At 38.1% G+C, this 26,992-nt stretch overlaps 1 protein-coding gene and 1 non-coding gene across 2 annotated transcripts; both read left to right on the top strand.

Annotated features, from left to right (window-relative positions):
* The first annotated feature begins 686 nt into the window (after positions 1-686).
* On the top strand, positions 687-19,694 carry LOC149102633 (uncharacterized). The gene is made up of 3 exons (XM_089273344.1): positions 687-867; positions 14,124-18,218; positions 18,787-19,694. The coding sequence occupies exons 1-3, from the start codon at positions 861-863 to the stop codon at positions 19,080-19,082; spliced, it is 4,398 nt and encodes a 1,465-aa protein (XP_089129470.1). The 5' UTR covers positions 687-860; the 3' UTR covers positions 19,083-19,694.
* On the top strand, positions 7,659-7,730 carry Trnap-ugg (transfer RNA proline (anticodon UGG)). The gene has a single exon. It is a non-coding gene; the product is annotated as a tRNA-Pro (tRNA).
* Positions 19,695-26,992: the final 7,298 nt, after the last annotated feature.

Below are 26,992 nucleotides of genomic sequence, written 5' to 3'. Positions count from 1 at the left end.
TACTTAAGTTGTTTGCTGAAAAATTTTGAAACGAAACTTTGGCTGTTGATAACAAATGGGCCCGTTAAGTAACAGAGAGATTTTTTTCGTAGCCTTCCTTGTTTATTGTCGGTTTATACTTTCTTCTTCAATGTTTTTCTGGCTGAGGAAAGTATTTTATTGCAGTCTATCAAGTGGAAAGTAATTTTGTACATCAGCAAAATGACTTGAAATATCGTGAAATATCTCTTTAATACTGTTCTTAAACTAGCAGTTGGGAAGTGCAAGACAACCGCCGTACTGAGAGTGCTTGTTCCAAAAAATAAGTTCCGTATTTAACGGTATTGTTATGCAAATATGACACATTGGCGTCAAAAAGGATGTCTGACGTTTTACCCTTGGATGAGAGGAAAAAATCTCGAAAACATGCGTGTGTATAAAAACCACGAAGACAATTTGCTAATTGACAATATGCTTTAACAATTCAGGAGTTTCTTGAAAAGTTCGCGATATCAATTCCACTCATCGAAAAACCGTGATTTCAGAAAACATCATATGCTAAAATAAAGCAGCCAAGCTTAAGGTATAACATTACTTAATGAACACTAAAAGCGTCATATACCATTTACTCTACACCTATGTATTTAATAAAAGCATTTGGATAATGGCCAACATTTAACGACTTAAACGTGTGACACTGTGTTAGTTAAAAGACCATAACAGTAATTATCATAAGTATAACAGACTTTGTTTCGCGAAGTGCGTAGTTGTGAGAGACCTGTATTTCATATTTTCCCTTTGAAAACAGTGTCGTTATCACCCATTTCTAAGGTGGGAGCTACCAATTTTAGGAAAAGAAGTTTATTTCCTTTGTCTGGACAATGAATGGTAAGTGTTTTTCCCTTGATATGTTCTGGCCATTTTCTTAATCTTTAAGGCAGAATAGTTAACATCTGACATAACACCAATCAAGCATTCACTTTATTCAATGAGTGAACTTTAGCCACAAGAGCGAGGAAAGTAAATTTTGCAGTAAATTTTGCAGTAAAGTAAATTTTCTACTGTTTTTCTTTTTTTTTTTTGAAGGAAAAAATTAACGACATTTGATTCAGTTTCTTTTGTTTAAATTCAATTGTCGTGAGAAGTCGTGAAAATATAACTATTTTATCGTTCTTTCTGTTTTTCACCGAGCAAATTCGTATGATGCTACATTTCCTTTAAAATCAATCAATAAATTTGCGCCAAATTGAAGGCATCTTTGTCTGAATTGTCTGAGAAACGGCGTAACAAAATAGCACCACTCGACGAAAACTTCCGTTGAAATATCATTCGTTTTTTGTCGCTAGCGACGTTCCCGTAGCCATTGCCGCCAGTAAGGAAATGCGCACGTTTGCAAGTCGCAAAAAAATCGTTTTGTGCGAGTAGCGTTTTACTATGCAGCAGCTTCCGCTTGCTAATTTCTGTCGGCTCGATGAATTTTTTCAATGAGTAAAAACACTGGCCTCGGTGGTTTGCATAATAGTTCACAGCCTCGGTCACATTAAAGAAGCTGCGTCGAGGTTTCTGCATCTTGAAAAGTTTACCCTAAATTTTTCAAGTTCGTCCGTTTGTAATCCGTATGAATCTTCTCCATCCTTAATCATGTTTATTATTATCTATTTGTTTTTTTTTATCTTAGTAGACTACTATTTTCAAGCTTTCCCTCAAATTAAAGTTAATTTTGTACGTAGCAAAAATAACCTCAAAACGTCGTGACTAAACTCCGTTAAATACCATGAACTGAAATACAGAAACTGCTTTGGGAAGCTTGTTTAATAATTTTCCCTCACGTGGCGAAGGAAACGAAATACTTCCTTGTTGATATCTTTTGCGATGCTTCCTTGGTGGTATATTGCTGATAATGTTCATTAATTATTAAGTGCTTACTTGCTCATTTAACTAACAATAAAGACCTCGCTTGCCTCTCCCTATATATTCACCAAATGTTTAAGTTCTACTCTGCTTGTCTCCAAAATCGCCTTACATCGCCGAAAATGTTTTCCTATACTTTGAAAAAAGACATTTTGAAAAGATTATACTTGGGTAAAATTAAGAGGTACAGGGTTATTTTGAAGTTAAAATCTTGCGCCCCACTGAGAGATAAGGTATTCATCAATTAATTATCAGATTTGCGAAACGCGAAGCAGGGCAATTTCCACACGTCAACAAGTAGATATAAAAGTTAAAAACAAATGCAAATAATAAGAATTATGGTGAGATCTTATTTAATATCTCTACGAACACAGTCTTGAATGTCACCTGAATAATAAAAAGAACTGCTGAATTTGGAGCCACAACCTGTTAATGTCTGTGTTAATTTTCAGCGCTGATTGTTTTGTCGATTGTTTTGTCATCACTGCTAACGTCATCACCATCATTGTCATCCTCCTGTATGACAAGATCTTTGTCACAATCGCCAGTGCCGACATCTTCATCGGCGTCATCAATCAGGGAATCGTCATCATTATCACCAATCGCAAACTCATCAGCAGCAGCATCAATTATCACAACTTTATCATCGTCATTACCAATCATATCATCATCATCAACAACAGCCACAGCATCGTTACCATCACCACCAATCACGATATCACGATCATCACCAATCACATTATCATCATCAGCATCATTATTACCACCAATCGCAACGTCATCATCATCAGCAATCACAACATTGTCATCATTGCCAATGAAATCATCATCATCATCACCAATCGCAGTGTTATCATCATCATTAACAACAATCAAAACATCAACATCATTATCATCATCAATAGCGATTATAACATCATCACCATCATTAACAACAATCACAATAGCAACATCATCATCAACAACAGCAATCATAGCATTATCACCATCATCAATAATCACAGTCACAACAGTCACAACATCATCGTCACCACAAACAATCACAAACTCATCATTATCGACAATCACAACATCATCATTATCAACAATCAGAGCATCATCGTCACCATCAACAATTACAACACAATCACCAAAAACAAACACAACATCTTCACCATCAACAGTCACAACATCATCATTATCAACAATCACAACATCATCATTATCAACAATCAGAGCATCATCGTCACCATCAACAATTACAACACAATCACCACAAACAAACACAACATCTTCACCATCAACAATCACAACATCATCATTATCAACAATCACAACATCATCATTATCAACAATCAGAGCATCATCGTCACCATCAACAATTACAACACAATCACCACAAACAAACACAACATCTTCACCATCAACAATCACAACATCATCATCATGGACAATCACGACACAATCACCACAAACAAACACAACAGCTTCACTATCAACAGTCACAACATCATCATTATCAACACTCACAACATCATCGTCATCATCAACAATCACAACACAATCACCACAAACAAACACAACATCTTCACCATCAACAGTCACAACATCTCCATCATCATCAACAATCACAAAATCTTTATTATCAACGATCACAACATCATTGTCATCATCAACAATCACAACGCCATCAACAGCAATTCCAACATCTTCATTATCAACAATGACAACATCATCACCATTAACAACAATCACAACACCATCAACAGCAATCACAACATCTTCATTATCAACAATAACAACACCATCACCATCAACAGCAATCACAAGACCATCATCATCAATCACAACATCATCGTCACCATCAACACCACAAACAATCACAACATCTTCATTATCAACAATCACAACATCGTCATTATCATCAACAACAACAACAACAACAATCATGACACCATCAACAACTATCACAACATCCATGTCAACATCAACAATTATAACAGCATCACCATCAACAACAATCGCAACATCATCGTCATCATCAAAAATCACAACACCATCATCAAAAATTACATCATCGCCACCGTCACCAATTTCAACACCGCCAACAATCAAAACATCTTCATTATCAACAATCACAGTATCATCGTTATCACCAACAATCATAACATCATCACCACAAACAATCATAACATTTTCATTATCAACAATCTTAAAATCGTCGTCATTGTCACCGATCACAACATCATCACCATCAACAACGGTTAGAACATCGTCATCATCAGCAATCACAACGTCATCGCCATCAACAAGGACCACAAAATCATCACCAACAGTCGCAACATATTCAATATCATTGTTTGCATCATTATCATCGTCAACCTCATCATTATTGCCATCATCGCCAATGTTGGTTGCAGGGTCATTATCAAAATTATCGCCGCCATCAACAGAAACTTTAACATCGCCAATCTCGTTGTCATCAACATCATTAATGTCCTCGTCACTGTCATTATCATTATCTGCTACGCCATTATCGATTTCATCGTTGCCATCATCCTCACCAACGACAATAATCAACAAATCCGCAGAAGATTCACGAGTTTTGACTATACCGCATCCAAGTTCGTATCCAGGCCACATGACCCCGGTATCATCTTTCACCCTTGAATCAAGACACAGTGTACTGACAAATTCCAACGGGCAGCAAACCACAAAAGGCACTCAGCCAACCTCAAGAAGTTACTCTTCATCTAAAGGTAAGCTGTTTAAGAATCATATACGTACGTATTGCAAAGAATACCTAAACCGCCCATCTGAGTCTTGGACAACCTATATTCAGTGGTCAGTTCTCAATGTCGAATAAAAATTTATTTCTTTACCTATTTTATTCATTCGTTCCATAAATTTCATAAATTTATTAACTTATGTTACTTTCCACATTTAATATGGCGTCACAGGCCTTCTGGTTGATCAGTTAATTTTTTTGTGTTTTTTTTTTTAATTTTTTGGATTGTCTGTTTGTTTCTCTTCTCGATTGCTTGTTTGCTTGCTTGTTTGTTTATTTGTTTGTTTGTTTGTTTGCTTGCTTGATTGATTGGATTTTTTTTCTAGTTTGTTTGTTTTTTTTGTTTGTTTGACTGAGTGGCATTGTTTCAGAGAAGTTGCACCACTCTGCATCTGTACCTTCACCGCGAGGGCATGGCGACAGAGTTTTACTTTGGTACTCCAGTTATGAATTTCACTCATTCCTATCCCAGAAGGAGTGCCATTAAAAGGAGTTGTGAAGAACTCAATAACTAAACCATATTTTTTCGTTCACCAGGACAAGGTGAAGGGTCTAGTAGTTCAATTAGCTCAGTTGGCATTGCAGTGGGGAGTTTCTTTGGGGGTGTCTTCGTCGCTGGTTTGGTATTTCTGCTTCTCGTCTTCCTCAAACGTAGGAATAAGAACAAAAACCGTGTTGATATATTACCAATGACGGTACGCAACGGTACAACAAACGGGCAAACAGCACCCAGAAACAGCGAAGTGCACAACAACAGAAGACAACAGAAAGATGACGACACTACAGCAGGGCAAATATTGAGCATGTGTTTACCATGTACGACCTGTTTATGAGCCACACAAGGTGTAATGTTAGCTTGAACAAAGATACTGGAGGCCAGGATAAGCCACAGTCTTTATTTTACACTGTTGTTCTACAACAAGTGCCTACCTGGCGTGGCCGAGTGATTTAGCGCGCTGGCGTTGTAATTTAGAAGGCCCGGGTCCAAGCACCACCCGCTGGATTTGCCTCCCGGAAATTTTTCTTAGGTAGTCGCGCCGAGCTAAACTCATCAACCCCCCCTGTAAATAGCCAACTGCTCTGCCCACGGCCAGTTGGGATTATTTAAACATGTTATCCTTAATACACAGCCCCTTAATTCTAACTTTACAAGACACAAAACATTGTATTTAATATTTGCTTAATAAATTTGAAAAGTCACAAACGAATCGAAAGTTATCATCACCTAGATAAAATTGCACGAGAAAAACATTAATAGTAAATATATTTACAGCATATCTTAGCTATAGCAGTTACTCCGAATCTTGATTTTAAAAATCAATACCAATAAGGTTACTTTTTCAAAAGTAGTAAATAACATTCCATATTGCTGACACAAAAATATAATGCAGCGTAAAGATAATCATGAAATTAGACAATAATAAAACGATAGCTCGTGCTATTAAACGTTTACGTACATTTGATTCTATGTGTCTTTATTCCTAGAGACGTTTGACACAGAACAGTTTAATTTTGGTGCCCACAATAATTTATAGTCGCGAAAATATAATAGCACAACAGAACCGTAAATGTCAAAATATGCCTCCGACTGCAGTCGGCCGTCTTGGGGACAAAGGAAAAAGCGGGCCGTTATAGAAGAGATGGTCGTTTTGGCGAGGTAGGGCTGTAATATGACAGCTGTTTTTCTAAGGGGTGCACCTTTTCCAATAAGAAAGGTGGTTTTGAATGCAGCGCTCCTCATTTGTTAATTAAGGGACCAGTCATTATTTATCGCCTGGAGCAGGGGAGGAGGATTTTTGGAGGATCACTGGATTTTTAGTATGACAGAAGGGGGGATCAGTCATAAGTGAGAGCCCAAAAAGGGGCTTCACTAAATGTCACATGCCCATACAGACTTGGTGGACGGCTATTTGGCACTCAAAAAAGTAACTTTGCAGTTTCCAAGCACTTGGGATGGTTAGTTGCTGGTATATCAACTGACATCAGTGACAGTGTTCTCAGTAGAACGGCGGAATTCTACTGGCTGTAAAATCGAATGTAGCCACCTGTTCCGGTCATTAAATTTTGAAAAAAAGGTGAAACAGCGCTACTTGCTACATCTAATTTCATGATCATAAACAGCTCATTTTCCGTAACACTTTGTCCCCCAAAAATGCATGAAAATGCATTCTTAGCAACCAACAATTTCAACATTTTCCGGGGAGCATACCCTCGGACCCCCCTAGGTTGGCCTGCCCCCTCGGGCGAATCGGATCCCGCTTTAATTTATGGCGCCTGTTATGCTTTACTGCACGCCTGCTAAGAACCCTGATCAGATATCGGGAAGACACGGATCAAGAGACTGCACCATGACGGCTTCATTAATCTGTGAGTCAGCATCATAGTTAGAAATATTACTGTCATATGACCGTTAAAAGCACTAAATATGCACGTCGGAAGGTGAACGTGTGTACGAAGACATTGAAGGGGGCCACGAAATTTATCAATAGCTAGGAGAGGAGAGATGGCCGTTTTAGAGAGGTTAAAATAAGATCAGACTGAATGTATGCACCGTCCTCCGGGACCAAAAAAGGTAGTCGTTGCGGAGATGTGGCCGTTAGTGGAGGTTGCACCGTATTTATGAGTTTGGAAGTTCTTAAACTTGTGATGAACAAAGCTACATAAGATATCCGCGGATTGTGTATTCCTCGACTGTTTGGAAAATGAGCAAAGCGATTAAAGAAATAAAATAGAACAAGATATAGCCTGAATGCTTTTAGCAGGTAAAGCACAAAAATTAATATTTAAAAACAAATAGACAGACGAAGTCGTGTCATTGTTTGACGAATAAGTCTTCTTTTTCCAAATGTAGTATAAACAAAGGTTGTTAGGAGACCAATTGTCAGTCTTCACTACCTGCAAAGAAAACGTTTTTAATATGACCACCTGTATTTACATTACCCAGCGTTCTTCAGTGTACCTTTAATTTTAAGACATTTCTTGGATGACAAAACCGTTCGAAGGCCTGTTGGTCTAGGGGCATGATTCTCGCTTTGGGTGTGAGAGGTCCCGGGTTCGACTCCCGGACAGGCCCGAGAATTCAAATTTTTGGCAGATCTTTTTATTACTTGTTGGTATATCAAAAGGCTGGTTTCACAAAACAAACCGCTGTTTAAAAAAAAAAAATGAAGAAAGAGAGAAAGAATGCGACTTCAAAACATTTAACATTGTGGCGGTTTTGTGATACTTTTGTACTAAGACAGTAGTCCCAACCGAGTATTGTTCTAAGCAGTATAGCACTCAAGGCGTTTCTGTTTAGAGGAAAGCGGACATGGCACGTGTCTGCTAGTTTGTTTGTCGTGAGAATACAAGTCGATCTTCGTCCCCAGAATCACCTGTTTTTCTTAGCCGGCGAGATCTTGGCATAAAGAAAGGTGACTCTGGAGACACTAGCCTTTTTACAGGCTTCCGATTGGGTTATAGAGTGATGAAAAATAAACAGGCTTGCTTATGTAGCCGCGAGCGGTCCCACCCGACGCTCGGTTAGCTTCGCGCGCCCATTTTCTTTTTTTTCGTCCTCTCCGGTTACGGAGTTTTGATTGCCTGGATTTTTGGACCAAGATTTTCACTAATCTAATATTGCTTTCCATCCCGAAAAGATCATTGGTAAGTCTCTAACTAAACCTTATTATTAAAAACTTGATCGATGGATAATACAATTCAAGAGTTTTCACTGGCTTTGCCACCATGGTTTGTAAGCAATTATATCATGCCCTGCAAATATGGTAGGCGTAAAATTTGGGGGCGGAGGACGTTTTTATTTTCATTTCATATTAGTTTTCTATATTTTGGGGGCGTTTTCAATGAAACAAAATATTTCACGTGCCCCGTTGGCTATCTATTTAACAAATAAAGAAGCCTAAGCCGTGTATTACACTGTGCTAAAACACGACGGGCATCTGAGAACACGAGGGAAATGTAGAATAACAAGAGCGGCAGACGAGTGTTTTCTACGTTTCTCGAGTGTCCTCAAATGTCTGGAGTGTTTTATCACAGTGTAATACACGGCTTAGGCTTCTTCGTTTGCTTTATGATATAGAGGTAATGCGGCGATAAACAATAAAACACGCTTTTTCTATGTTTTATTTAAGAAATAGAAAACATGTTCCGTGTTTCTAGCGAGTTATAGAGACACGAGTGAAAGTTTGGGAGAACGGGAAATGCTGTGGGAACACGAGTCGCAAGCGAGTGTTTCCACAGCTTTTCCGAGTTCTCCCAAACTTTCACGAGTATTTCTATAACTCGATAGAAACACGGAGAACATGTTTTCTATTTCTTTTAGAAAACACAACGACGAAAAAAAGAAAACAACTCGTTAACTTTGATTATCAAAATGTAAGTTCTCTTCGCTCGCGCCATCATTACGTCAGCAGCTCGTGCTAGTTTTGTGTTTCTATCGAGTTATAGAAAACGATTTTAAACCAATCAGCGCGCGTATTTTCTTAGGGCTGTTTTCTAAACTCTGATAAAACATGGGATTTTGACCAATCAGAGCGCGCGCAGGGTCCTATCTGTATTATAACATCTCATATCCAACGCGCGCTCGTGGACAATTGTTAACTATATACCATAAGAGAAAAACTGATTTACATAAGACACTGCGGGAGGTTTATTTTTAACTTGTTTGGCCCACAACAGTTCAAAGCAACAGCGGACGAAACATTCCAGACTGATTTTCCTGTCTGCTTTTGTTTGTTTATTTGTTTCTTGGATTGATTTTTTAATATCGGATAACTTTATATTTAAGTCACTTTCGTTTACACAGCTGCAAGAAAAAGAGCAGCATCTTTAGCCTGAAACGTCAGCCATCTCCCGCCCTCAGTCTGATCCGCAGGCCAGAGGCGATGAGGACGGGAAATGAATGACATTTCATGCTAGAGCAATTTATTCAACTACTAAAACTTGTTGACACCTTATTACCAAACTTTCACTTGGTCTGCATGGCACGTAATTTAACGTTTTTAAAACTAATTTGTCGAATTCACTCACCTAAGTACGCTAACAATGTGTAAAATGTCCTGTACGGTTCAGGCGTTCAGCGGGGCAAAAGTCTATTTTCATTGGTAGTCTCATTGAATTATTTACTCATTGGTTCTAACACTTTATGAGGCGTATTTGAAAACTTTTGTTGAATTTGCACCATACAAATCTTTATTATTAATAATAAATACGATTACCGAGAAGATACATATTTTTTGATAGTCCGATATTTTACTAGTCAGCCACAGGGAAGACGAAAAAAATACCGATTTTGAGTCTTTGATCGAGTTCAGTCAACCGGTGTCACTAAACTGGAAGATGCGGATAAAAGGTTTTTTAAGAAGAAAGTTTTTTATTCTTGCATTAGGTAACAGGCGCAAAAAGAGCTTGAATGGTTAAAAAACAATTTTAAAATTTGGCAACTTAAGAAACATTTTAAATTAATTTTCACTCAGTATACAAATTTTTAACGTATTTAGTCAAGACCATCTTCGCTTGTCTCCGTGGTGCAATCGGTTAGCGTATTCAGCTTAAACCGAAAGGTTGATGGTTCAAGCCTAGCCGGGGACGTTGATTTTGTTTTGTTTTTTGTTTTTTGTGTTTTTTTTTCTCAAGTTATCGGTTCACTTCAATCCTGATTTTCTTAACACCAAATTAAAATGTTCCATTTTTTTTTCATATGAAAGGTTTTATTATAAGAGCAATCTAATTTCAATATATTTCATGTTCAAATAGTTAGCTTAATTTTTCCCAAGAAGCATTTCAACTTTTGATAAATTTTTAGGTATACCAAATTGAGCAAATGTTAACACAGTGAATTAATCTCATCCCAAAAACCTAAACTGATAAAATTATTTTGTTTGTCTAGATGAACGTCAGTTAAATTGAAGGTATAAATACATAATGCAACAAAAGCCTGTTTCATAAATCGCAGAGTTCCGCCGTTGTAGCGAGTTTGTGGTTCTCTTCTAAACAAGGAGAGCCTGCCTCAAGATGCGTATATTCCATGTGTTGTCCCTTTTGTTGATTGTCATTTACACGCAGGTTTATGGAACCAGTAAGTATTAATCTTTTGTTCATGTCTACTCAATAATGCGTCCTAATCCCAGCTAATGTCTGGATCCCAGCTAATGTCTCTATGTAGTAGTAGTAGTAGTAGTCGTCGTCGTCGTCGTCGTCGTCGTCGTCGTCGTAGTAGTAGTAGTAGTAGTAGTATACTTTATTTACCCTCAGATTGTAGAGTAGCTTTATCAACTAATGTCTCCGAGCATTTCAACAGCACAATGGGCAAAGACCAGACCACAACACCGGTGCGTTTGCCTTGTCACGTTTTCTTCATATTCTTTTGGAAGACTCCTGCTTTTTAAAAACCATCATGTCGCGTTTATGAAAATTGGTTGCTCATTTGTTGTACTGCCTATCCAACAACGAGGGCATGTTCCCGATAAATTACATTGTCTCTTTATTATTATTATTATTATTATTATTATTATTATTATTTTGTTTTTTTGTCAAAGTTCCCTTAATAGTAGAAATATCCCTTATTCCTCAAATTTACCCCTAAAATATCCCTTGTTCGGGCTTGAAATAAATGATCATGTGCCCTTGTCCCCCCAAACCCCTGCGAGGCTCTCAACAACTAAGATATCCATTTTTCATAGAGATCATAGCGTCTTGCAGTTGCCATTCACAAGATTTAACAAAATGTTAAGAAACGTTTTAAAACGACGGTATCTCTTGCCTTTTTTTCGCTGTGGTTCGTTTGGACACAGATCGTGGACAATAATTTTGATTCTCTTTCGTATAGACTAAATTATATGGAGTGTTTTCTAATTGCTCGTCTAACCGCAAACAAGTTTATAACGTCATTGGTACGTTTGTTCCTTCAAATAGAGACTGTCACCTTATCGAATTCGAATTCAAATTCTCCCAACATTTCTTTCAGGCCCCTTCCACACCACGCCGGAGAAATTTGAAAAACGCAGTTTTATTTCTACGGTTAGGCCAACCGTCCACACCGATCCGTCACGAAAACCGAAGCTTTTCGAAAACGCTCTTCAAACTGGAGCAATTTGAAAACGTTGGCTTTGCGTTTTAGTGAGGACGGAAAACATTTTGAAAACACGATGACATCAAACACAACTTACCAAACTGACCTGTGATTGTTCCGTTTTCAAATTTCTCCGTCGTAGTGAGGACGGGTCTTATGTTTGCATAAGGAAACACGTGACGCGTACGTGTCTTTTCTCTAACAATTTTTTTCCGAGAAAGTTTTGTTTTACCTTCAAACTATGTGATAAAAGTGAGCACATCCCGGGTGGCTTTTGCCGGTACTGGCGCTCGTGTTTATGTAAATCTTATTGGTGTAAATGGTGATTCAACTGGTTCTATCACGTTGCATAACTCGATATGGGATTTTGAATTTGGACGGTAAGGTTTCATTTGTCTTCTTTGTGTGCTCGTTGTTGTTGTTGTTGTTGTTGTTCTTGTTCTTGTTGTTTTTAAGTATCGCTGTTGAGTATTGTTGAGTATTTATCATTCATTGCCTTTTGAATCGTTTGTTTTGCATAAATGAAAACACTCGTTTTTCTCTAACTCGCCAGTATCAGCTAGATATAGATGTCAAATCTTTTCATGGAAATATGTCGTCTCCGGTATAGAGCGATTTTCATTTGAAAGTAGAAAATTAATTGCATGCATGGTCTGCATCACTACGCTACACGATTGGCTTAAAAACTTCGCGCCACTTTTTCATCCAATCAGAAGCAAAACCAAACTTAACCAATCGTGATTCGTTCGCCATATTTTTCCCGCGCTCTGTAGCGTCAGCTACATGTAATTTTTTCGAGTTTTGATTAGTTCATTGTGTTGTGCGCGAACCTTTGTGATTGGCTAAAGTGATTACCTTGGTTTTGATTTTACATTTAACAAATTAATCATGAATTTCGTCATAACATTGTCAGCAAAGTCGCTGTGGATCCGCAGACTATTTTGACATTGTTTTGACGAAATTCATTGTCAATAATGGGACAGACGTACGAAAACTTCAATTTGTTTTTTACGATAACAAATTGTCAAACTGTCCGCTCTCGCTCGTTGACGAAGAACGAGGAAAGTAGATTTTGCAGTAAAGTAAATTTTCTACTGTTTTTTTTTGAAGGAAAAAGTTAACAATATTTGATTCCAATTCTTTGCTTAAATTGAATTAACGTGAGAAGTCGTGAAAATACAACGATTTTGTCTTTCTTTCTGTCTTTGACCGAGCAAATTCGTAAGATGCCATATTTCCTGTGAAATCAATCAATAAATTTGCGCCAAATTGAAGGTATCTTTGTCTCAATTGCCTGATGAAACGGCGTAACAAAATAGCACCACTCGACGAAAACTTCCGTTGAAATATCTTTCGTTTTCTGTCGCTAGCGACGTTCTCGTAGCCATTGCCGCCTAAGTAAATACGCGCGTTTGCAAGGCGCAAAAAAATCTTTTCGTGCGAGTAGCGTTTTACTATACAGCAGCTTCCGCTTGCTAATTTCTGTCGGCTAGATGAATTTTTTCAATGAGTAAAAACACTGGCCTCGGTGGTTTGCATAATAGTTCACAGCCTCGGTCACATTAAAGGAGCTGCGTCGAGGTTTCTGCATCTTGAAAAGTTTACCCTAAATTTTTCAAGTTCGTCCGTTTGTAATCCGTATGAATCTTCTCCATCCTTAATCATATTTATTATTATGATCTATTTGTTTGTTTTTTTTATCTTAGTAGACTACTATTTTCAAGCTTTTCTTCAAATTAAAGTTAATTTTGTACGTAGCAAAAATAATCTCAAAACGTCATGACTAAACTCCGTTAAATACCATGAACTGAAATACAGAAACTGCTTTAGGAAGCTTGTTTAATAATTTTCCCTCACGTGGCGAAGGAAACGAAATACTTCCTTGTTGATATCTTTTGCGATGCTTCCTTGGTGGTATATTGCTGATAATGTTCATTAATTATTAAGTGCTTACTTGCTCATTTAACTAACAATAAAGACCTCGCTTGTCTCTCCCTATATATTCACCAAATGTTTAAGTTCTACTCTGCTTGTCTCCAAAATCGCCTTGAATCGCCGAAAATGTTTTCCTATAATTTGAAAAAAGACATTTTGAAAAGATTATACTTGGGTAAAATTAAGAGGTACAGGGTTGTTTTGAAATTAAAATCTTGCGCCCCACTGAGAGATAAAGTATTCATCAATTAATCATCAGATTTGCGAAACGCGAAGCAGGACAATTTCCACACGTCAACAAGTAGATATAAAAGTTAAAAACAAGTGCAAATAATAAGAATTATGGTGAGATCTTATTTAATATCTCTACGAACACAGTCTTGAATGTCACCTGAATGATAAAAAGAACTGCTGAATTTGGAGCCACAACCTGTTAATCTGTGTGTCTGTGTTAATTTTCAGCGCTGATTGTTTTGTCGAGTATTTTAGCCTTGAGCTCTAGCCAGAGCATGCGCTCGCAGTCTACAGGAGCAGATTTGATAACTAGCTATGTGGACGCAACCTCAAACTCCGTCACTGCCTCTGATGAAAAGTTAAACACTGTCTCCTCTTCTCAAATTCTTAGTAGTTTACAAAACGAGGTAACACCTGCGAGTTTTACTTCAGCAACGTTCACGCTCACATCATCCGAGGTAGAGGCATCATCTCTGCTATTGCCAACATCACCATCGCCAACAACAACGATGACAACGTTGTCTCCATTATCGGAAAAAATCACACCATCTTCACTGCGGCTGTTGTCACACAGGACAACAGCATCATCACTGCTAACGTCGTCACCATCATTGTCATCCTCCTGTATGACAAGATCTTTGTCACAATCGCCAGTGCCGACATCTTCATCGGCGTCATCAATCAGGGAATCGTCATCATTATCACCAATCGCAAACTCATCAGCAGCAGCATCAATTATCACAACTTTATCATCGTCATTACCAATCATATCATCATCATCAACAACAGCCACAGCATCGTTACCATCACCACCAATCACGACATCAAGATCATCACCAATCACATTATCATCATCAGCATCATTATTACCACCAATCGCAACGTCATCATCATCAGCAATCACAACATTGTCATCATTGCCAGTGAAATCATCATCATCATCACCAATCGCAGTGTTATCATCATCATTAACAACAATCACAACATCAACATCATTATCATCATCAATAGCGATCATAACATCATCACCATCATTAACAACAATCACAATAGCAACATCATCATCATCAACAACAGCAATCATAGCATTACCACCATCATCAATAATCACAACATCATCATCAACAACAACAATCATAACGTTATCAACATCATCAACGATCACAATATCTTCATTATCAACAGTCACAACATCATCGTCATCATCAACAATCACAAACTCATCATCATCGACAATCACAACATCATCATTATCAACAATCAGAGCGTCATCGTCACCATCAACAATCACAACACAATCACCACAAACAAACACAACATCTTCACCATCAACACTCACAACATTATCATTATCAACACTCACAACATCATCGTCATCATCAACAATCACAACACAGTCACCACAAACAAACACAACATCTTCACCATCAACAGTCACAACATCATCATTACCAACACTCACAACATCATCGTCATCATCAACAATCACAACACAATCACCACAAACAAACACAACATCTTCACCATCAACAGTCACAACAACATCATTACCAACACTCACAACATCATCGTCATCATCAACAATCACAACACAATCACCACAAACAAACACAACATCTTCACCATCAACAGTCACAACATCATCATTACCAACACTCACAACATCATCGTCATCATCAACAATCACAACACAATTACCACAAACAATCACAACCGCTTCACCATCAACAGTCACAACATCATCATTATCAACACTCACAACATCATCGTCATCATCAACAATCACAACACAATCACCGCAAACAAACACAACATCTTCACCATCAACAGTCACAACATCATTATCAACACTCACAACATCATCGTCATCATCAACAATCACAACACAATCACCACAAACAAACACAACATCTTCACCATCAACAGTCACAACATCATCATTATCAACACTCACAACATCATCGTCATCATCAACAATCACAACACAATCACCACAAACATACACAACAGCTTTATTATCACCAGTCACAACATCATCGTTATCACCACTCACAACATCATCGTCATCATCAACAATCACAACACAATCACCACAAACAAACACAACAGCTTCATTATCACCAGTTACAACATCATCATTATCACCACTTACAACATCATCGTCACCATCAACAATCACGACACAATCACCACAAACAAACACAACATCTTCATTATCACCAGTCACAACATCATCATTATCACCACTCACAACATCATCGTCATCATCAACAATCACGACACAATCACCACAAACAAACACAACATCTTCATTATCACCAGTCACAACATCATCATTATCACCACTCACAACATCATCGTCATCATCAACAATCACGACACAATCACCACAAACAAACACAACAGCTTCATTATCACCAGTCACAACATCATCATTATCACCACTCACAACATCATCGTCATCATCAACAATCACGACACAATCACCACAAACAAACACAACAGCTTCATTATCACCAGTCACAACATCATCATTATCAACAATCACAACATCATCGTCATCATCAACAATCACGACACAATCACCACAAACAAACACAACAGCTTCATTATCACCAGTCACAACATCATCATTATCACCACTCACAACATCATCGTCATCATCAACAATCACGACACAATCACCACAAACAAACACAACATCTTCATTATCACCAGTCACAACATCATCATTATCACCACTCACAACATCATCGTCATCATCAACAATCACGACACAATCACCACAAACAAACACAACAGCTTCACTATCAACAGTCACAACATCATCATTATCACCACTCACAACATCATCGTCATCATCAACAATCACGACACAATCACCACAAACAAACACAACAGCTTCATTATCACCAGTCACAACATCATCATTATCACCACTCACAACATCATCGTCATCATCAACAATCACGACACAATCACCACAAACAAACACAACAGCTTCATTATCACCAGTCACAACATCATCATTATCAACAATCACAACATCATCGTCACCATCAACAATCACGACACAATCACCACAAACAAATACAACATCATTATCATCATCAACAATCACAACGCCATCAACAGCAATTTCAACATCTTCATTATCAACAATGACAACATTATCACCATTAAAAACAATCACAACACCATCAACACCAATCACAACATTTTCATTATCAACAATCACAACATCATCATTATCAACAATCATAACATCGTCAACAGCAATCACAACATCATCACCATTATCAACAATCACAACACCATCAACAGCAATCACAACATCTTCATTATCAACAATAACAACACCATCACCATCAACAGCAATCACAAGACCATCAACATCACCATCATCATCAATCACAACATCATCGTCACCATCAACACCGCAAACAATCACAACATCTTCATTATCAACAATCACAACATTGTCATTATCATCAACAACAACAACAACAATCATGACACCATCAACAACTATCACAACATCCATGTCACCATCAACAATTATAACAGCATCACCATCAACAACAATCGCAACATCATCGTCATCATCAAAAATCACAACACCATCATCAAAAATTACATCATCGCCACCGTCACCAATTTCAACACCGCCAACAATCAAAACATCTTCATTATCAACAATCACAGTATCATCGTTATCACCAACAATCATAACATCATCACCACAAACAATCATAACATTTTCATTATCAACAATCTTAAAATCGTCGTCATTGTCACCGATCACAACATCATCACCATCAACAACGGTTAGAACATCGTCATCATCAGCAATCACAACGTCATCGCCATCAACAAGGACCACAAAATCATCACCAACAGTCGCAACATATTCAATATCATTGCTTGCATCATTATCATCGTCAACCTCATCATTATTGCCATCATCGCCAATGTTGGTCGCAGGGTCATTATCAAAATTATCGCCGCCATCAACAGCAACTTTAACATCGCCAATCTCGTTGTCATCAACATCATTAATGTCCTCGTCACTGTCATTATCATTATCTGCTACGCCATTATCGATTTCATCGTTGCCATCATCCTCACCAACGACAATAATCAACAAATCCGCAGAAGATTCACGAGTTTTGACTATACCGCATCCAAGTTCGTATCCAGGCCACGTGACCCCGGTATCATCTTTCACCCTTGAATCAAGACACAGTGTACTGACAAATTCCAACGGGCAGCAAACCACAAAAGGCACTCAGCCAACCTCAAGAAGTTACTCTTCATCTAAAGGTAAGCTGTTTAAGAATCATATACGTACGTATTGCAAAGAATACCTAAACCGCCCATCTGAGTCTTGGACAACCTTTATTCAGTGGTCAGTTCTCAATGTCGAATAAAAATTTATTTCTTTACCTATTTTATTCATTCGTTCCATAAATTTCATAAATTTATTAACTTATGTTACTTTCCACATTTAATATGGCGTCACAGGCCTTCTGGTTGATCAGTAATTTTTTTGTGTTTTTTTTTTTTTTTTCATTTTTTGGATTGTTTGTTTGTTTCTCTTCTCGATTGCTTGTTTGCTTGCTAGTTTGTTTATTTGTTTGTTTGTTTGTTTGCTTGCTTGATTGATTGGATTTTTTTCTAGTTTGTTTGTTTTTTTGTTTGTTTGACTGGGTGGCATTGTTTCAGAGAAGTTGCACCACTCTGCATTTGTACCTTGACCGCGAGGGCATGGCGACAGAGTTTTACTTTGGTACTCCAGTTATGAATTTCACTCATTCCTATCCCAGAAGGAGTGCCATTAAAAGGAGTTGTGAAGAACTCAATAACTAAACCATATTTTTTCGTTCACCAGGACAAGGTGAAGGGTCTAGTAGTTCAATTAGCTCAGTTGGCATTGCAGTGGGAAGTTTCTTTGGGGGTGTCTTCGTCGCTGGTTTGGTATTTCTGCTTCTCGTCTTCCTCAAACGTAGGAATAAGAACAAAAACCGTGTTGATATATTACCAATGACGGTACGCAACGGTACAACAAACGGGCAAACAGCACCCAGAAACAGCGAAGTGCACAACAACAGAAGACAACAGAAAGATGACGACACTACAGCAGGGCAAATATTGAGCATGTGTTTACCATGTACGACCTGTTTATGAGCCACACAAGGTGTAATGTTAGCTTGAACAAAGATACTGGAGGCCAGGATAAGCCACAGTCTTTATTTTACACTGTTGTTCTACAACAAGTGCCTACCTGGCGTGGCCGAGTGATTTAGCGCGCTGGCGTTGTAATCTAGAAGGCCCGGGTCCAAGCACCACCCGCTGGATTTGCCTCCCGGGAATTTGTCTTAGGTAGTCGCGCCGAGCTAAACTCATCAACCCCCCTGTAAATAGCCAACTGGTCTGCCCACGGCCAGTTGGGATCATTTAAACATGTTATCCTTAATACACAGCCCCTTAATTCTAACTTTACAAGACACAAAACATTGTATTTAATATTTGCTTAATAAATTTGAAAAGTCACAAACGAATCGAAAGTTATCATCACCTAGATAAAATTGCACGAGAAAAACATTAATAGTAAATATATTTACAGCATATCTTAGCTATAGCAGTTACTCCGAATCTTGATTTTAAAAATCAATACCAATAAGGTTACTTTTACAAAAGTAGTAAATAACATTCCATATTGCTGAGACAAAAATATAATGCAGTGTAAAGATAATCATGAAATTAGACAATAATAAAACGATAGCTCGTGCCATTAAACGTTTACGTACATTTGATTCTATGTGTCTTTATTCCAAGAGACGTTTGACACAGAACAGTTTAATTTTGGTGCCCACAATAATTTATAGTCGCGAAAATATAATAGCACAACAGAACCGTAAATGTCAAAACATGCCTCCGACTGCAGTCGGCCGTCTTGGGGACAAAGGAAAAAGCGGACCGTTATAGAAGAGATGGTCGTTTTGGCGAGGTAGGGCTGTAATATGACAGCTGTTTTTCTAAGGGGTGCACCTTTTCCAATAAGAAAGGTGGTTTTGTATGCAGCGCTCCTCATTTGTTAATTAAGGGACCGGTCATTATTTATCGCCTGGAGCAGGGGAGGAGGATTTTGGGAGGATCACTGGATTTTTAGTATGACAGAAGGGGGGATCAGTCATAAGTAAGAGCCCAAAAAGGGGCTTCACTAAATGTCACATGCCCATACAGACTTGCTGGACGGCTATTTGGCACTCAAAAAAGTAACTTTGCAGTTTCCAAGCACTTGGGATGGTTAGTTGCTGGTATGTCAACTGACATCAGTGACAGTGTTCTCAGTAGAACGGCGGAATTCTACTGGCTGTAAAATCGAATGTAGCCACCTGTTCCGGTCATTAAATTTTGAAAAAAAGGTGAAACAGCGCTACTTGCTACATCTAATTTCATGATCATAAACAGCTCATTTTCCGTAACACTTTGTCCCCCAAACATGCGTGAAAATGCATTCTTAGCAACCAACAATTTCAAAATTTTCCGGGGAGCATACCCTCGGACCCCCCTAGGTTGGCCCGCCCCCTCGGGCGAATCGGGTCCCGCTTTAATTTATGGCGCCTGTTATGCTTTACTGCACGCCTGCTAAGAACCCTGATCAGATATCGGGAAGACACGGATCAAGAGACTGCACCATGACGGCTTCATTAATCTGTGAGTCAGCATCATAGTTAGAAATATTACTGTCATATGACCGTTAAAAGCACTAAATATGCACGTCGGAAGGTGAACGTGTGTACGAAGACATTGAAGGGGGGATCACGAAATTTATCAATAGCTAGGAGAGGAGAGATGGCCGTTTTAGAGAGGTTAAAATAAGATCAGACTGAATGTATGCACCGTCCTCCGGGACCAAAAAAGGTAGTCGTTGCGGAGATGTGGCCGTTAGTGGAGGTTGCACCGTATTTATGAGTTTGGAAGTTCTTAAACTTGTGATGAACAAAGCTACATAAGATATCCGCGGATTGTGTATTCCTCGACTGTTTGGAAAATGAGCAAAGCGATTAAAGAAATAAAATAGAACAAGATATAGCCTGAATGCTTTTAGCAGGTAAAGCACAAAAATTAATATTTAAAAACAAATAGACAGACGAAGTCGTGTCATTGTTTGACGAATAAGTCTTCTTTTTCCAAATGTAGTATAAACAAAGGTTGTTAGGAGACCTATTGTCAGTCTTCACTACCTGCAAAGAAAACGTTTTTAATATGACCACCTGTATTTACATTACCCAGCGTTCTTCAGTGTACCTTTAATTTTAACACATTTTTTGGATGACAAAACCGTTCGAAGGCCTGCTGGTCTAGGAGCATGATTCTCGCTTTGGGTGCGAGAGGTCCCGGGTTCGACTCCCGGACAGGCCCGAGAATTCAAATTTTTGGCAGATCTTTTTATTACTTGTTGGTATATCAAAAGGCTGGTTTCACAAAACAAACCGCTGTTTAAAAAAAAAAAATGAAGAAAGAGAGAAAGAATGCGACTTCAAAACATTTAACATTGTGGCGGTTTTGTGAGACTTTTGTACTAAGACAGTAGTCCTAACCGAGTATTGTTCTAAGCAGTATAGCACTCAAGGCGTTTCTGCTTACAGGAAAGCGGACATGGCACGTGTCTGCTAGTTTGTTTGTCGTGAGAATACAAGTCGATCTTCGTCCCCAGAATCACCTGTGACTCTGGAGACACTAGCCTTTTTACAGGCCTCCGATTGGGTTATAGAGTGATGAAAAATAAACAGGCGTGCTTATGTAGCCGCGAGCGGTCCCACCCGACGCTCGGTTAGCTTCGCGCGCCCATTTTCTTTTTTTTCGTCCTCTCCGGCTACGGAGTTTTGATTGCCTGGATTTTTGGACCAAGATTTTCACTAATCTAATATTGTTTTCCATCCCGAAAAGATCATTGGTAAGTCTCTAACTAAACCTTATTATTAAAAACTTGATGGATGGATAATACAATTCAAGAGTTTTCATTGGCTTTGCTACCATGGTTTGTAAGCAATTATATCATGCTCTGCAATTATGGTAGGCGTAAAATTTGGGGGGGGGGGGGGGAGGGCGTTTTTATTTTCATTTCATATTAGTTTTCTATATTTTGGGGGCGTTTTCAATGAAACAAAATATTTCACGTGCCCCGTTGGCTATCTATTTAACAAATAAAGAAGCCTAAGCCGTGTATTACACTGTGCTAAAACACGACGGGCATCTGAGAACACGAGGGAAATGTAGAATAACAAGAGCGGCAGACGAGTGTTTTCTACGTTTCTCGAGTGTCCTCAAATGTCTGGAGTGTTTTATCACAGTGTAATACACGGCTTAGGCTTCTTCGTTTGCTTTATGATATAGAGGTAATGCGGCGATAAACAATAAAACACGCTTTTTCTATGTTTTATTTAAGAAATAGAAAACATGTTCCGTGTTTCTAGCGAGTTATAGAGACACGAGTGAAAGTTTGGGAGAACGGGAAATGCTGTGGGAACACGAGTCGCAAGCGAGTGTTTCCACAGCTTTTCCGAGTTCTCCCAAACTTTCACGAGTATTTCTATAACTCGATAGAAACACGGAGAACATGTTTTCTATTTCTTTTAGAAAACACAACGACGAAAAAAAGAAAACAACTCGTTAACTTTGATTATCAAAATGTAAGTTCTCTTCGCTCGCGCCATCATTACGTCAGCAGCTCGTGCTAGTTCTGTGTTTCTATCGAGTTATAGAAAACGATTTTAAACCAATCAGCGAGCGTATTTTCTTAGGGCTGTTTTCTAAACTCTGATAAAACATGGGATTTTGACCAATCAGAGCGCGCGCAGGGTCCTATCTGTATTATAACATCTCATATCCAACGCGCGCTCGTGGACAATTGTTAACTATATACCATAAGAGAATAACTGATTTACATAAGACACCGCGGGAGGTTTATTTTTAACTTGTTTGGCCGACAGCAGTTCAAAGCAACAGCGGACGAAACATTCCAGACTGATTTTCCTGTCTGCTTTTGTTTGTTTATTTGTTTCTTGGATTGATTTTTTAATATCGGATAATTTTATATTTAAGTCACTTTCGTTTACACAGCTGCAAGAAAAAGAGCAGCATCTTTAGCCTGAAACGTCAGCCATCTCCCGCCCTCAGTCTGATCCGCAGGCCAGAGGCGATGAGGACGGGAAATGAATGACATTTCATGCTAGAGCAATTTATTCAACTAATAAAAATTGTTGACACCTTATTAACAAACTTTCACTTGGTCTGCATGGCAAGTAATTTAACGTTTTTAAAACTAATTTGTCGAATTCACTCACCTAAGTACGCTAACAATGTGTAAAATGTCCTATACGGTTCAGGCGTTCAGCGGGGCAAAAGTCTATTTTCATTGGTAGTCTCATTGAATTATTTACTCATTGGTTCTAACATTTTATGAGGCGTATTTGAAAACTTTTGTTGAATTTGCACCATACAAATCTTTATTATTAATAATAAATACGATTACCGAGAAGATACATATTTTTTGATAGTCCGATATTTTACTAGTCAGCAACAGGGAAGACGAAAAAAACACCGGTTTTGAGTCTTTGATCGAGTTCAGTCAACCGGTGTCACTAAACTGGAGGATGCGGATAAAAGGTTTTTTAAGAAGAAAGTTTTTTATTCTTGCATTAGGTAACAGGCGCAAAAAGAGCTTGAATGGTTAAAAAACAATTTTAAAATTTGGCAACTTAAGAAACATTTTAAATTAATTTTCACTCAGTATACAAATCTTTAACGTATTTAGTCAAGACCATCTTCGCTTGTCTCCGTGGTGCAATCGGTTAGCGCATTCAGCTTAAACCGAAAGGTTGATGGTTCAAGCCTAGCCTGGGACGTTGATTTTGTTTTGTGTTTTGTTTTTTGTGTTTTTTTTTTTCTCAAGTTATCGGCTCACTTCAATCCTGATTTTCTTAACACCAAATTAAAATGTTCCATTTGTTTTTCATATGAAAGGTTTTATTATAAGAGCAATCTAATTTCAATATATTTCATGTTCAAATAGTTAGCTTAATTTTTCCCAAGAAGCATTTCAACTTTTGATAAATTTTTAGGTATACCAAATTGAGCAAATGTTAACACAGTGAATTAATCTCATCCCAAAAACCTAAACTGATAAAATTATTTTGTTTGTCTAGATGAACGTCAGTTAAATTGAAGGTATAAATACATAATGCAACAAAAGCCTGTTTCATAAATCGCAGAGTTCCGCCGTTGTAGCGAGTTTGTGGTTCTCTTCTAAACAAGGAGAGCCTGCCTCAAGATGCGTATATTCCATGTGTTGTCCCTTTTGTTGATTGTCATTTACACGCAGGTTTATGGAACCAGTAAGTATTAATCTTTTGTTCATGTCTACTCAATAATGCGTCCTAATCCCAGCTAATGTCTGGATCCCAGCTAATGTCTCTATGTAGTAGTAGTAGTAGTAGTAGTAGTAGTAGTAGTAGTAGTAGTAGTAGTAGTAGTAGTAGTAGTAGTAGTAGTAGTAGTAGTAGTAGTAGTAGTAGTAGTAGTAGTAGTATACTTTATTTACCCTCAGATTATGTAGAGTAGCTTTATCAACTAATGTCTCCGAGCATTTCAACAGCACAATGGGCAAAGACCAGACCACAACACCGGTGCGTTTGCCTTGTCACGTTTTCTTCATATTCTTTTGGAAGACTCCTGCTTTTTAAAAACCATCATGTCGCGTTTATGAAAATTGGTTGCTCATTTGTTGTACTGCCTATCCAACAACGAGGGCATGTTCCCGATAAATTACATTGTCTCTTTATTATTATTATTATTATTATTATTATTATTATTATTATTATTATTTTGTTTTTTTGTCAAAGTTCCCTTAATAGTAGAAATATCCCTTATTCCTCAAATTTACCCCTAAAATATCCCTTGTTCGGGCTTGAAATAAATGATCATGTGCCCTTGTCCCCCCAAACCCCTGCGAGGCTCTCAACAACTAAGATATCCATTTTTCATAGAGATCATAGCGTCTTGCAGTTGCCATTCACAAGATTTAACAAAATGTTAAGAAACGTTTTAAAACGACGGTATCTCTTGCCTTTTTTTCGCTGTGGTTCGTTTGGACACAGATCGTGGACAATAATTTTGATTCTCTTTCGTATAGACTAAATTATATGGAGTGTTTTCTAATTGCTCGTCTAACCGCAAACAAGTTTATAACGTCATTGGTACGTTTGTTCCTTCAAATAGAGACTGTCACCTTATCGAATTCGAATTCAAATTCTCCCAACATTTCTTTCAGGCCCCTTCCACACCACGCCGGAGAAATTTGAAAAACGCAGTTTTATTTCTACGGTTAGGCCAACCGTCCACACCGATCCGTCACGAAAACCGAAGCTTTTCGAAAACGCTCTTCAAACTGGAGCAATTTGAAAACGTTGGCTTTGCGTTTTAGTGAGGACGGAAAACATTTTGAAAACACGATGACATCAAACACAACTTACCAAACTGACCTGTGATTGTTCCGTTTTCAAATTTCTCCGTCGTAGTGAGGACGGGTCTTATGTTTGCATAAGGAAACACGTGACGCGTACGTGTCTTTTCTCTAACAATTTTTTTCCGAGAAAGTTTTGTTTTACCTTCAGACTATGTGATAAAAGTGAGCACATCCCGGGTGGCTTTTGCCGGTACTGGCGCTCGTGTTTATGTAAATCTTATTGGTGTAAATGGTGATTCAACTGGTTCTATCACGTTGCATAACTCGATATGGGATTTTGAATTTGGACGGTAAGGTTTCATTTGTCTTCTTTGTGTGCTCGTTGTTGTTGTTGTTGTTGTTGTTCTTGTTCTTGTTGTTTTTAAGTATCGCTGTTGAGTATTGTTGAGTATTTATCATTCATTGCCTTTTGAATCGTTTGTTTTGCATAAATGAAAACACTCGTTTTTCTCTAACTCGCCAGTATCAGCTAGATATAGATGTCAAATCTTTTCATGGAAATATGTCGTCTCCGGTATAGAGCGATTTTCATTTGAAAGTAGAAAATTAATTGCATGCATGGTCTGCATCACTACGCTACACGATTGGCTTAAAAACTTCGCGCCACTTTTTCATCCAATCAGAAGCAAAACCAAACTTAACCAATCGTGATTCGTTCGCCATATTTTTCCCGCGCTCAGTAGCGTCAGCTACATGTAATTTTTTCGAGTTTTGATTAGTTCATTGTGTTGTGCGCGAACCTTTGTGATTGGCTAAAGTGATTACCTTGGTTTTGATTTTACATTTAACAAATTAATCATGAATTTCGTCATAACATTGTCAGCAAAGTCGCTGTGGATCCGCAGACTATTTTGACAATGTTTTGACGAAATTCATCGTCAATAATAGGACAGACGTACGAAAAAAAACTTCAATTTGTTTTTTACGATAACAAATTGTCAAACTGTCCGCTCTCGCTCGTTGACGAAGAACGAGGAAAGTAGATTTTGCAGTAAAGTAATATTTTCTACTGTTTTTTTTGAAGGAAAAAGTTAACAATATTTGATTCCAATTCTTTGCTTAAATTGAATTAACGTGAGAAGTCGTGAAAATACAACGATTTTGTCTTTCTTTCTGTCTTTGACCGAACAAATTCGTAAGATGCCATATTTCCTGTGAAATCAATCAATAAATTTGCGCCAAATTGAAGGTATCTTTGTCTCAATTGCCTGATGAAACGGCGTAACAAAATAGCACCACTCGACGAAAACTTCCGTTGAAATATCTTTCGTTTTCTGTCGCTAGCGACGTTCTCGTAGCCATTGCCGCCTAAGTAAATACGCGCGTTTGCAAGGCGCAAAAAAATCTTTTCGTGGGAGTAGCGTTTTACTATACAGCAGCTTCCGCTTGCTAATTTCAGTCGGCTAGATGAATTGTTTCAATGAGTAAAAACACTGGCCTCGGTGGTTTGCATAATAGTTCACAGCCTTCGTCACATTAAAGAAGCTGCGTCGAGGTTTCTGCATCTTGAAAAGTTTACCCTAAATTTTTCAAGTTCGTCCGTTTGTAATCCGTATGAATCTTC

This window comes from Orbicella faveolata, unplaced genomic scaffold (genome assembly GCF_042242905.1).
Source record: "Orbicella faveolata isolate gen_17 unplaced genomic scaffold, um_ofav_v1 contig_35, whole genome shotgun sequence".
NCBI classification, from domain to species: Eukaryota; Metazoa; Cnidaria; class Anthozoa; order Scleractinia; family Merulinidae; genus Orbicella; species Orbicella faveolata.
Note: the sequence above shows the minus strand (reverse complement) of the source record. Positions and strands in the feature narration are given on the sequence as shown.

Bases quoted from the DNA above. Each gene is read 5' to 3' on its own strand.
- LOC149102633 (XM_089273344.1), top strand. The intron at 18,219-18,786 runs GTAAGCTGTTTA...TTCGTTCACCAG, and splicing joins AAGTTACTCTTCATCTAAAG to GACAAGGTGAAGGGTCTAGT.